The sequence below is a fragment of the Scyliorhinus torazame genome, chromosome 6, assembly GCF_047496885.1.
Source record: "Scyliorhinus torazame isolate Kashiwa2021f chromosome 6, sScyTor2.1, whole genome shotgun sequence".
In the NCBI taxonomy this organism is placed as follows: domain Eukaryota; kingdom Metazoa; phylum Chordata; class Chondrichthyes; order Carcharhiniformes; family Scyliorhinidae; genus Scyliorhinus; species Scyliorhinus torazame.
Window position 1 is genome coordinate 134933218 of NC_092712.1, and position 13606 is coordinate 134946823.

Here is a 13606-nt window from a genome sequence, read left to right on the forward strand (position 1 = left end):
AACAGCACTGACTTTATTCCAACAATTAACACCTATTCTGGATCAATGCTTTGCTCCTTTACTATTACCATTACCACTCTTTTTGCCTTCTGTTCTATGACATCTTTGTCATTTAATCCCCCCCCCCCCAACCCTTAAACCTATCACTCACACCTTTTGCCACATCTGACCCTCTCCCCTTTTTCAACTGCATTAAACTCATCCTATTTGGCATCCCTTCCATGAACATTCACTCCTTCCACCACCAACAAGCAGTTGCAGCAGTGGGTACCACCTACAGGGTGCACTGCACAACATCATTAGTGCACCTTAGGCAGCACCTTCCAAACCCACAACAGATACCATCTTGAAAGACAACGGCAGCAGATACATGGGAACACCATTACCTGGAAGTTTCCCTTCAAGCCTCTCACCACCCTGACTTGGAAATATATCTCCAGTTCCTTCACTGTCACTCAGTCAAAATCCTCAAAGTCCCTCCCTAAGAGCACTGTGGGTGTACCTACGCCACACAAACTGCAGCAGTACAAGATGGCATCTCACCACCTTCTAAAGAACAATTGGGATGGGCAATAAATGCTGGCCTACCCAGCAATGCCCACATCCTGTAAATGAAATTTTTCAAAATTTCCACCCCTCATTCGTTCCAGAGAAGAATCATATTGGATTGAAATCATTAACTCTGTTTCTCTCTCTACAGATGCATTCAGACCTGCTGATTTGTCCAGCATTTTCTCTCTTTATTTCAGAGCTTCCACATTAGCAGTAATTTGTTTTTATTAGTATATTGGAAGAGTTGAGTTCAGAGGTTACAAAGGCACGGATGAGAGCACAGTGGTTAGCACTGCTGCCTCACGGTGCCGAGGACCCGGGTTCGAACCCAGCCCCGGGTCGCTGTCCATGTGGAGTTTGCTCATTTGCCCCGTGTCTGCGCAGGTCTCACCCCCACAACCCAAAGATGTGTAGGAGTAGGTGCATTGGCCACACTAAATTCCTCCTCAATTGGAAAAAAATAATGGGTACTGTAAAAATTAAAAATGAATCTTTAAAAATGGTGGTGCAGTGGTTACCACTGCTGCCTCACGACACCGAGGACCCGGGTTCGATCCCGGCCCTGGGTCACTGTCCGTGTGGAGTTTGCACATTCTCCCATGTCTGCGTGTGTCTCACCCCCACAACCCAAAGATGTGCAGTATAGGTGGATTGGCCATGCTAAAATTGCCCTTAAATTAGGAAAAGGATTGGATACTTTAAATGTTTTTTTTATTTTAAAAAACAAAGGCACAAATGAGACATTCAGCAACATATGAGCTGAACCAGGAGCAGAGATGGGAAAATTTCGAGGTGGAAGTGGGTGATAGATGGGAACCTCAGGCCACAGTCATCCACTGTAAAAAAAAAAAAAAAATATTTCTTTAAGATAAGGTTTTTCACAAATGCATTTATCGGTTTGATGCCAGTGGAATAAACCAGTGGTTTGGCATCTTTGAATCTGTCTATATATGTGTTTCTGGAACATACCTCTTCATTCACCTGAGGAAGGAGCAGCGCTCCGAAAGCTAGTGACATCGAAACAAACCTGTTGGACTTTAACCTGGTGTTGTAAGACTTCGTACAGTGGAATAAAAGATCACTGTACTGGAATTTTGTACATTCCATGTGCTTAAATCTTGTGTTACATTTAGTTGGAGGAAAGTTTTGTTCATCTAAAATGGTGTCAGACAAGCAGTCTGACAACAGAGCCAGCCTCTTTGTTGCAGCCAAAATTAGATCTTAGAAAAGCTGGCCAATTCCAAATGGGGAACCGACCCACAAACATTACCAACAACTGCTCTCAACCTGTACCATTCAGCAGCTGAATGTGCCGGCCCAGTCTGGGAAGATTCTCTCCAAGCCAAGAAGTTGAATCCTGCCCCTGGCTGAAACCCACTAAAGTAAATGATCTGTACCTTGTTGATGATATTGCTGTATCTGCCATAAGGAGACAAGTTATATCAAGAGTAGAACAGACAAAGCAGACCAGTTACCTTCCTCATCCTCTTCCAGAAAATCTAGCAACAAAGAGTCAGCTTCTGATATACTGTCCGGACTCTAGAGGAACCCATCCCACCAGGAGGCAGCAAAACGAGGTCACTCAGCTGTGTCCCAATTGCATAAGGATTGGTGTAAGTCACTACATAGGCCTTATGGAAAGTAGGGATACAGCCAAATTAATTATGTCAAACATCTACTAGAATTCTATCCATGGCCAGAGCTAAGCAGCCCTAAAGGTCTGCAACTCTCGACTCAGAGCCTGTGTGAAACTTGTCATGATATTCAAACACACACATCATGATGGACACACTAACAGGCAAATCAGAGTACACAACACCACAACCAATCACAGACAAGAACACCAACCACATAAAAAGCACGAGCACGACACCTGGTGGTCAGTAGGTCTTGGGAGAAGGGAACAAGAAAGAGCTGTTAAAACATCACAAGCAGGGAACCCCGACGTGCAGAGTGCAAAGACCAAACTGTAAATAGTAAGTTTAAATAAAGTAGCGTTGTACCATATGCAACCGTGTTGGCTCATCTGTGTGTCAGAGCACCCAACACCACATGGTACAGGAGTGGATCGATACCTGCCTACTAACCTGCCATTCTGGACATGGACCACACCGACGGACCGCAGCCGATGCAAGTCGCGGGGAACCTAGGCACCAATTGGAAGCTCTACAGGCAGCGATTTGACCTGTACATCCGTGCCACCGAAAAACAGAATGTCTCGGATGACACGAAGATTGCAATGCTCCTCTTCTACGCAGGTCCGCACGCCACCGACGTCTTCAACTCACTGGTGTTCGAAGAAGGCGAAAACCAAGCCAAATATGACACGGTCATCCTCAAACTGGACCAGCACTTTCAAGTTGAAGTAAATGAAAGCTTTGAAAGATACCTCTTTCAGCAACGCCTGCAAGGTAAGGAGGAGCTTTTTCAACCCTTTTTGACGCACCTCCGGATTCTAGCGCAGTCCTGCGGTTACGGCACCATCACAGAGTCCATGATCAGGGACCAGATTGTTTTTGGCGTTGCCTCTAGTGGCCTACGCCAGCAGCTTCTTAAAATGAAAAGCCTCACCTTAGCGTCTGCTGTGGAAGCCTGTGTCCTCCACGAAAATGCTACCTGCCGTTTTGCCCGATTTCAGGCGTCCGAGTTGGCACGGAGGGGGTCCCCAGCCGTCGAATCGGCAAGCCAGGCCGCCCACGACGTCGAACGCATCCAGGCCGTCGGTTACTTCCCGACCCACGGCCCGGACGACAGCGGCCGCTTCCCGCGCTTTTCGCGGTCTCCCGCGCAGGTGCGCGCCAAAAATAACGGCCACAACAAGGGACGCACTGCGCAGGCACGCCCACCGCAAGATCGCACTGCGCATGCGCAGTGGCGCAACGAACGCCGTGACGTCATGACGTGCGGCAATTGTGGAGCTCTACATTTAAAAGGGCAATGTCCTGCAAAAAACCGACAGTGCCACAGATGTGGCACGATGGGCCACTACGCAGCCCACTGTCGTTCGGCTCAACCCATGGATCCGGCGCATCCTCGACAACCTCGCAGACGAGTCAGGACCGTCCAGCCCACGCATCAAGACTTCCAGTTAAGCGATGCAGATGACCAGGATGCCTTCCGAGTTTCCGTCATTGATGTCAACAAGGTCAATGCCATCAATCCAGCCGATGAGTGGTGTGCCACCCTGACGGTCAACTGATCGCGCGTCGCCTTCCGTCTGGACACCGGCGCATCCGCCAACCTGATTGCTTACTCTGCAGTCCAGGCCATGAAGGTCAAACCACCCATCACGCCATCCCGGCTCAAGATGGTTGACTATAACGGGAACGTCATCCCGTCCATAGGATCTTGCCAGCTACAGGTGACTCACAAGATGTACACGGCCACACTCCCCTTCGAAGTTGTCGGCTCATCAAAGGACTCGTTACTGGGCGCACAGGCGTGTAAGGTCCTTCACCTGGTACAGCGCATTATGTCTCTCTCTCCAGATGAGATATCTGACTTCCCGGATGCTGAGTTCCACGCAAATCTCCATTCCCTCCTTGCTCACAACCAGGAGGTTTTTGAAGGCATGGGGACATTGCCATACACGTACAAGATTCGACTCAGACCGGACGCCATCCCTGTCGTTCACGCACCTCGCAGGGTTCCTGCGCCACTCAAAGACCGCCTCAAGGCACAACTGCAGATTCTTCAGGACCAAGGGGTCCTATCCAGGGTCACGGAGCCCACGCCATGGGTCAGCTCCATGGTCTGTGTAAAGAAGCCCTCTGGCGAGCTCCGTATATGTATAGATCCTAAAGATCTGAATACCAACATCATGCGGGAACACTATCCCATCCCGAAACGAGAAGACCTCACCAGCGAGATGGCGCGAGCCAAAATATTCACTAAATTAGATGCGTCCAAAGGATTCTGGCAGATCCAACTGGACCCGGCCAGCCGAAGACTATGCACATTCAACACCCCTTTTGGCAGATTCTGCTACAACCGGATGCCATTCGGCATCATTTCGGCATCTGAAGTTTTCCACCGCATTATGGAGCAGATGATGGAAGGCATCGAAGGGGTACGTGTATATGTGGACGATATCATCATTTGGTCCACCACTCCGCAGGAACACATGCATCGTCTACGACGTGTCTTTACCCGCATACGACAAAATGGCCTGCGTCTCAACCGTGCGAAGTGTGCCTTCGGCCAGACGGAGCTGAAATTCCTCGGGGACCACATCTCAAGGTCAGGGGTCCGTCCCGATGCAGACAAGGTTAGCGCCATCACAGCCATGCCACGACCGGCTGACAAGAAGGCTGTCTTAAGATTCCTGGGCATGGTCAACTTCCTTGGGAAGTTCATTCCCAACCTGGCTTCTCATACAACAAATATGCGCCATCTCGTAAAAAAATCGACAGAATTCAACTGGCACCAATCGCATCAGCGGGAATGGGAGGAGCTCAAGCACAAACTGGTCACGGCACCAGTGCTGGCCTTCTTTGACACGACTCGCCCTACAAAGATCTCAACAGACGCCAGGCAATCTGGTATTGGAGCGGTACTCCTGCAAAAAGACAGCACGTCGTCATGGGCCCCGGTTGCATATGCCTCACGAGCCATGACCCCTACCGAACAGCGCTACGCGCAAATCGAAAAAGAATGCCTGGGCTTGTTAACTGGACTGGACAAGTTCCACGACTATGTGTATGGCCTGCCACGATTTACGGTCGAAACTGACCACCGCCCCCTGGTCAACATCATTAACAAAGACCTGAACGACATGACTCCTCGCCTCCAGCGCATCTTACTTAAACTCAGGAGGTACGATTTTGAACTGATCTACACTCCGGGGAAGGAGCTCATCGTGGCGGACACTCTTTCCCGAGCAGTGAGCACACCACCAGATGCGGAGGGGTTCGTGCGTCAAATTGAGGCACACGTAACTCTGACAGCAGCAAATCTGCCAGCTGATGATCCTAGTCTGGCCCACATACGCGCAGAGACGGCGACTGACCCCCTTCTGCAGCGAGTGATGCGCCACATGACGGAAGGGTGGCTAAAAGGACAGTGCCCCCAGTTTTATAATGTGCGAGATGATCTCACCAACATAGACGGGGTCCTTATGAAATCACACAGGATCGTTATTCCGCACAGCGTGCGCCAGATGATTCTTCATCAACTACACGAAGGCCACTTGGGCGTCGAAAAATGCAGACGAAGGGCCCGGGAGGCGGTATATTGGCCGGGTATTAATGAAGACATAGCCAACATGGTGCTCAACTGCACAACCTGTCAGAGGTTTCAGCCGGCGCAACCTCCGGAAACACTTCTACCACACGAGATGGTGACGTCCCCCTGGGCGAAGGTGGGTGTTGACCTATTTCACGCGCTCGGCAGAGATTACATTGTTATTATAGACTACTTCTCAAACTACCCGGAAGTCATGCCTCTCCATGATCTGACGTCGTCCGCAGTCATTGGGGCCTGCAAGGAAACATTTGCTCGCTATGGCATTCCAAGGACTGTCATGTCAGACAATGGACCTTGTTTCGCCAGCCGTGAATGGTCGTCCTTTGCCGCAGCATATGGTTTCACTCATGTGACATCCAGCCCTCTGCATCCACAATCGAACGGGAAGGCTGAAAAGGGTGTCCACATCACCAAGCGGCTCCTGTGCAAGGCGGCTGCTGCCGGATCGGACTTTAACCTTGCCTTGCTGGCCTATCGATTGGCCCCGCTATCCACGGGTCTCTCGCCAGCGCAGCTACTAATGGGTCGCTCCCTCAGGACGACGGTACCTTCCATCCTGGCACCAACAACAGACCATGAGGCGGTTCTTTGGAACATGCAACTGCAGCGTGATCGCCAGAAAAGTCGGTACGACACACGAGCGACGGACCTGCCCCCCCTGTCCTCCGGAGACAAAGTACGCGTCCATCAACCGTATGGTGGCTGGTCAGCACCGGCCGAAGTCCTCCGACAAGTGGCTCCCCGCTCGTTCCTGGTTCGCATGCCGGATGGTTCCGTGCGTCGCCGCAATCGGCGCGCCCTTCGCCGACTTCCACGCTCACAGCCACACAGCACGCACACGCCAGATCCTCAACAGGCTTCCGAGGATGACTTTGTGGAGCTGCCGCACATCACGCCCTTTCCATCGCCACCCATGGCCATGCCTGCACAGCAGCCGGTGGTTCTTGATCCACCCTTAAGGCGGTCAACCCGAACTCGTCGCAAGCCCATCAGACTGGACTTATAATACCGTTCATATGTTTAACAAGTTGCACAATTTTACATGATAACCTGTTGTTGTTTATCGTTCCAGATGTCGTCTGACTGGACAACTGTTCAAGTTTTTTTTTCTTCTTCTCTCGTTCGCATTCATGTTATGTTATGGTACAACTTGGTTCATGTGACGCACCCGACATCGCCCCATGTACATAGTTCCGTCATATGCACATGCTGCACACGACACACACACACTCTTAGATGCACTCACGACACGATCATATTTATTACCACGTAGGCACATATCTTTGTAAAAAGGGGGGATGTCATGATATTCAAACACACACATCATGATGGACACACTAACAGGCAAATCAGAGTACACAACACCACAACCAATCACAGACAAGAACACCAACCACATAAAAAGCACGAGCACGACACCTGGTGGTCAGTAGGTCTGGGGAGAAGGGAACAAGAAAGAGCTGTTAAAACATCACAAGCAGGGAACCCCCACGTGCAGAGTGCAAAGACCAAACTGTAAATAGTAAGTTTAAATAAAGTAGCGTTGTACCATATGCAACCGTGTTGGCTCATCTGTGTGTCAGAGCACCCAACACCACAAAACTGAAGTGAGGATGGATGTACCAACAGAACAAGAAGATCTGAGGCAGTGGAGGAATTGAGAGAGATAGTGATAGCGGCTGACTGATTGAGACACCGCCAAGTGGACCATGTTTTTCTGGCTCCTGGAGTCCTTAGGGGCGTGAAACTAGGTTGTGGGTCAGAGGTTTAGCATCACAGAAGTTAACAAGCGTGTAAAGATACTCTTCCTGATTTAAAAGGTTGCTCCGAGCAGCCTGTTTGGAGCAGACCTAATAAATAATGTAAAGTAGTAGTTAAGTCACAGCAAAGCAGCACAAGTTATGCCGTGATATATCCCAATGAGATCATCAGTAAAGGCTCACCCAGAGCCATTTCTGGTGAACCAGAAGTACAGGGTTCCAATGTAAGCCAGCAACCTGTAACTTCAAACTTCGTTACAGCCTTCGATAGCTGTGAATGTTTCAGCATGCACCACTGTTGGGATCAGAAGATCTGGCTATTATTTTCACTTGATCACTGACATGATTGTCTGTTGTTTGTGTTTGTTTATTGTGCGAGGTCCCAGGAGCATTGGTGCCAGGGACCCAGGTTTGATTCCCAGCGTAGGTCACTGTCTGCGGAATCTGCACATTCTCCCTGTGGTTTCCTCCGGGTGCTCCGGTTTCCTCCCACAAATCCCAAAAGACGTGCTTGTCATGATATTCAGGTAAACATCATAGCACATACATACATACTGATGGACAGATCAACGGACCAATCAACACACACAACACAACAGCCAATCACAGGCAAGAGCATACACAGTACAAAACAGGGAACACAACACTTCCTGGGAACTGGAGCAGGAGACGGCTCAGGGCACAGAGCTCATTACAAGCCATTCAGACATCCACCATGTGCCGAGTGCCACTACAAGATAGAATTAGGAATAGGTCCACAGAATCAAGGGTCATGATCAAACCTCAGTAAACAGTTTACCAGTGTAAATAGATGTTTGAAATAAAACTGCGTTGTACCATGCGCAACCGTGTTGGTTCGTCTGTGTAGCAGAGTACCCAACACTTCAGTGCTTTTTAGGTGAACTGGACATTCTGAATTCTCCCGCAGTGTGCCCGAACAGGCATCAGAGTGTGGCGACTAGGAGATTTTCCAGGAACTTCATTGCAGTGTTAATAAGACCATAAGACATATGAACAGAATTATGCCACTCGGCCCATCGAGTCTGCTCTGCCATTCAATCATGGCTGATATTTTCTCATCCCTATTCTCCTGCCTTCTCCCCATAACCCCTCATCCCTTTATTAATCAAGAAGCTATCTATCTGTCTTAAAGATGTAAGACTACTTGTGACACGAATAAAGATTTTTATTATTACTGAACAAATCCCTTGCCCTTTTATTTTCATCAATTACTAAAGTTCTGTAGATGCCTTGTAGTATGCTCCAAATGACTTAGTTTGCTTTGAGGACTGTACCTCCAATGCACTTATTTATGGGGTATATTAGAGTGTAAAAGCATGGGCTAATAAATCAATTGCAAATAAGTTTCGAACTGGATAGGAATCCAAAATATCTTGTAAATCAAACACACTGCTAATATGTACTCCAAATGAAACTAACTCAAATAGATTGACTATTTCCCACAATGCCTCAGTTGCTATATATTTGTTGATACGCTCTTCATGTAACTTGTCAACAAATAACAATCACAGATCAGGACACTTAAAGAACAAAAGTAAAACCTTTAAAAGATTACAACACAGAACACTACTCTATAACCCTATAAATATTTCTATTGTGAAGTTATAGCATATCTAATGTGTCTGTAAACTATGTGACTGTTGCCATATTAAGCCCACCATTTTAGTGTTGAAATATTTGTTCATTTATTAATTAAGATTTAGAATAACTTCCTTTATTGAAATTTGAATTGGAAAGTAAAATTAAATTCTTGCTTCGCTTCAGTGATCAGTGAAACAGAACCCGGTATCGCTGCACCAGCAAAACACAATTGTTGCAAGCTGCGATGCATATTGTCCTGCCAGTTATTTCAGCATTGAAAGAGCACCACCATCTGGCTGAAACAGAGTGCAATAAGGCACTATCTTCAGAGGTTCTACTTTCTGCTGATGATTTAGCTCAGAAAAACTGTTTACTTCAAGGGGAAAAAAGGTGCAAAAGCAAGTTATTTTGAAAGGTATCCGTTTCAATTCCAAAAATAGTTTGTCCTTTTTTCAGTGCAGCTGTGAAGAATTAACTGAGAGCAGCAGCAGAATCACTCATTTGTATTTCCTTCCTTTAGGGAAGCATTTGAAGGCCTGGCTGAGATTGATAATCAGCCAAAAGGAGGATTGCGAATCTGCACCTGTATCTTGACACAGAGCTGTGCTGGCTATTAGCATGCAAATATGGTTTATTGTCAAGCTGCAACAGCATGTGCAATGTATTATTTTCTTTGTGTGGTAAACACATTTTTACTCAACCAATGAATTCATAAAATACTTTTTCTAAAAAAAATGGATTTCACTGAAGAAGAATTAGTGCATTTAATGACTTCTCCTTGATAACTACTTACAAGCAGTAAAATAACAGGTCATAAATAACTATTGAGCTGTTTTTTTAAATATGCTTTATGTGTATATTTACTTAACAGACATCCGCCATCATTCAGTGCGAATCTCTGAAAATTTACTCTTTCACCAAAGTTTGCAATTCCGCCATGAATGTACCAAACCTGGGGGCAGCATGGTGGTACAGTGGTTAGCACTGCTGCCTCACAGCGCCAAGGACCCAGGTTCGATCCCGGCCCCAGGTCGCTGTCCATGTGGAGTTTGCACATTCTCTCCCTGTCTGCATTAGTTTCACCCCCACAACCCAAAGATGTGCAGGGTAAGTGGATTGGTCATGCTAAATTGTCCCTTAATTGGAAAAAAATAATTGGGTGTTCTAAATTTTTTTTTAAATGAATGTACCAAGTACAGAAAATCTTAGTGCAGCTTCTGGGTTTTTGTCCAGCTGCTGTAAGTGGTACTTTGACTTTATCGGAATTGACTGCTGAGAATATTGACTGGTATGAAGCACCCTCTGCTCTCCACCCAGAATGGGAATGCCACTTGCCTTTCACTATGAGCATTTGGTGCTCTTGCAATTTTGCCCACCTGGAGCAATTAATTCTGATTGGTTGAGCTGATCATGAGGCAGCATCTGCTAGCTCTCTCTCCATACAATGGCCCACGTTGAAATTCTGTAGGCTGGATTCTCCGCACCCTGATGGCGAAATCGCGGCTGGCACTGTGGCGAAGAATCCATTTTCACACAATGAATTGGGACGGTGCCGGTTCCCCAATTCTGCGGACCCCGAAAAGCGGAAGACTTAGGGAGCCTAGGACTTACCTGGGGCATTGCCAGAGTCCCACTCCGCCATTCTCTGCCCCCGACCGGCCGAAATCCCGACGGCATGAAACTAATGTGGCCCAGCCGGTTGGTATACTTGCGGGTGGCTGTAGACTCAGTCCACGGCCACACTGGTCCAGGCCGGGCTGATCGGAGGACAGGGGGACCTTTTCTGCGGCTGGGAAATGTTAGTGCGAGCGTTGAGGGCCGGGCGTGCGGCCGATCGGTGGGTTTATTTTTGGGGGCCCAGCTCCGCGGTCCGATTCCACCATGGAGCACGGCACGACCACCGCCGTGCACATGCACAGCCTCTGACCGGAAGTGCGGGGGCCCATATCTGCAGCAAAAGCTGCGAGATCTACGCCGGGACCCTGCTAGCCCCCTTCAGGGCTTAAATTAGTGGTCCAAAACTGGCGTGAAATTCCACTGTTTTGACGCCGGCGTGGGGACATAGTCCCAATAATGGAGAATCCAGCCCTGTGTTTTCCCCATGTTGCACACCATTTTAGAAGATGAGCAGTAATCAAAAAAATAAACTATACTTAACGATGAATAAAAGTCACACATTCTGCCTTAAGTCTTCGCATTTTACTATAAAGACACACGTAAGTTAAAGTGAGTGTCCATATGCTGTGCATTGAATATTAAGATCACATTTTTTATTTAATCAAAATTGCATTTAGCTACATCTGGATCTCCAGTTAGCCATGTCTGGTTAGTGACTAACATATTGGACAACATTGATTTTAAAACAAACAAACTCCTCACTTAATAATGACTCAATAAATAACCTGATGCCATTTGCCACCTAGGGTCACACACAATTAATGTCCTCTTGGAGAAGAGTATGGAAGACAACCAGTGGGCAACTTGTTCATGGAGTCCGTGTCTTCAGGAAAGAGTACATTTCCCAGGAAAAGTAATTCCATTGGACTAATCTTCCACTGTTTACGCTCTTGACTATACATCTTTTTCTTTCTGTTAGGTGTTATTGCTGTGGTAATCTTCACCATCCTTTGCACATTAGTCTTCTTGATCCGCTACATGTTCCGCCACAAAGGAACCTACCACACCAATGAGGCCAAGGGGGCCGAGTCTGCCGAGAATGCCGATGCAGCTATAATGAACAATGATCCCAACTTCACAGAAACCATTGATGAGAGTAAAAAGGAATGGTTCATCTAAGATGATTGCGGGAAGGTTTTCCACTGATGTTATTTTGGTGATTCAGGAAAGATCAGCACAAATGAACCAAAATGGAAAACACTCACACAAAAAGAAAAAGAGAATAAGATTCAAAAGAAACCTAAATATATGATACTATGGATTAGCACCAGTTTTGAAAATAAATTTCCCAAGTATGTGAATACTAATTGGAATGTATTTACAGTTCAGAACAAAATGCTGATAGTCTAGATAATTACACATATGCCAAATACCCAGTGTAAATATGTTTTATGTAGGTCACACAAGTATAGATTATATGTTTTTGTTGCTGAAGATGCTTACGAAGTTACTGTATTTTACAATGAAAACAGATAAATCTTCATTGCCAGAGTTTGTGCAAAGAATGATTTGGCATGCTGTGGTTAAAAACCTGTTTTTTATTACCATTTAAGCTGGTTGCATATTTCTTTTTTCAATTTTTGGTTTGTTTCTTAAAAAAAGTTTATTCTCTAGAGCTATTTGACTGGCAAAATATGAATAAATGGTCACAGAGATGTGCATTTAGACCTACATTCTTGAGTGTATGTGTGAAGGAAAATATGTATGACCAGAGTGCATGATGGGAACTACCAGAGTTCTGTCTTCAGCCACGGTGCCCTGAGTAACTGGAAAAATACTGAAATGTACACAGCAAATAATTTTAATCTTTCATTTGTATTGCTCAATGAATTCTGTTCTTGACCTTTTATCACTGTATATATTTTTTATTCTTATATTTTATAAATGTTCATTATCTTGTCCATTTCTAGCCTTTTATGGTAAAACTTTGTGTGGTGCAAGTAAACATTGTTTCTGCTATTAAGGAATTGCTTCATTGACAAGGAAACCGTCACTGCTACAAACTAGTCCATGAGGTAGAGCAGGGTTTTTGTTTGCATGCTTAGGGAGTCCAGGATATTTACATTGTGAAAGCTCAGAAGTACCTGTATTTGCCTTTGGACTGTTGGGGTGTGATCCATTGTATTCTAATTTAATAAAAACACTCTTACATATGGTGTTTTCTGTTCAGGAATTTAGGATAGTTTATAAATTTTGGAATTTACAAATTGTGTCATGCCTTATTTTAAGTATGTACTGTAGTTTGGTTAAAATTGAGAGGGGGAATACAACATTAAAAGAGCCTTGCTGTACATGTGTGGGTTTTTTTTGATGATGCCGATTGTTGATGAGATATTGGTCTGGATAGCAAGGTAATGTGATATTATCTCTGACATTGCCTGGGGATCCTTCCTGACACAACTAGAGACCTGGTGGGACATGCTGCGCTGTGCAGTGACCTTAAACCACTACCTGAATCATTTTGCAAGTCATAGAATCTGTACAGAGCAAAAGGAGGCCATTCAGCTAATCAAAGTCTACACCAACCCTTTAAAAGAGCACCCTACCTAGGCCCATTCCCCTCCCTATCCCTGTACCCCACCTAAGGGCAATTTAGCACGACCAATCCACCTAATCTGCACATTTTTGGACTGTGGGAGGAATCCGGAGCACATGGAGGAAACCCACACAGGCATGGGAAGAACGTGTAATCTCCACACTCCCCCAAGATCGGTATCGAACTCCGGTCTCTGGCGCTGTGAGGCAACAGTGCTAACCACCGTGCCACTCCT

The 13606-nt window shown here is 46.4% G+C and overlaps 1 protein-coding gene across 1 annotated transcript in view; it reads left to right on the top strand.

Moving 5' to 3' along the window:
- The window catches only part of cntnap2a (contactin associated protein 2a), a 2812093-nt gene extending 2798967 nt beyond the window's left edge, over positions 1-13126 (top strand). Inside the window, exon 24 of the mRNA XM_072508818.1 lies at positions 11755-13126. Within this exon, the coding sequence (XP_072364919.1) occupies positions 11755-11954 (200 nt within the window). The 3' untranslated portion in view covers positions 11955-13126. The remainder of the gene's footprint in view (positions 1-11754) is intronic.
- Positions 13127-13606: the final 480 nt, after the last annotated feature.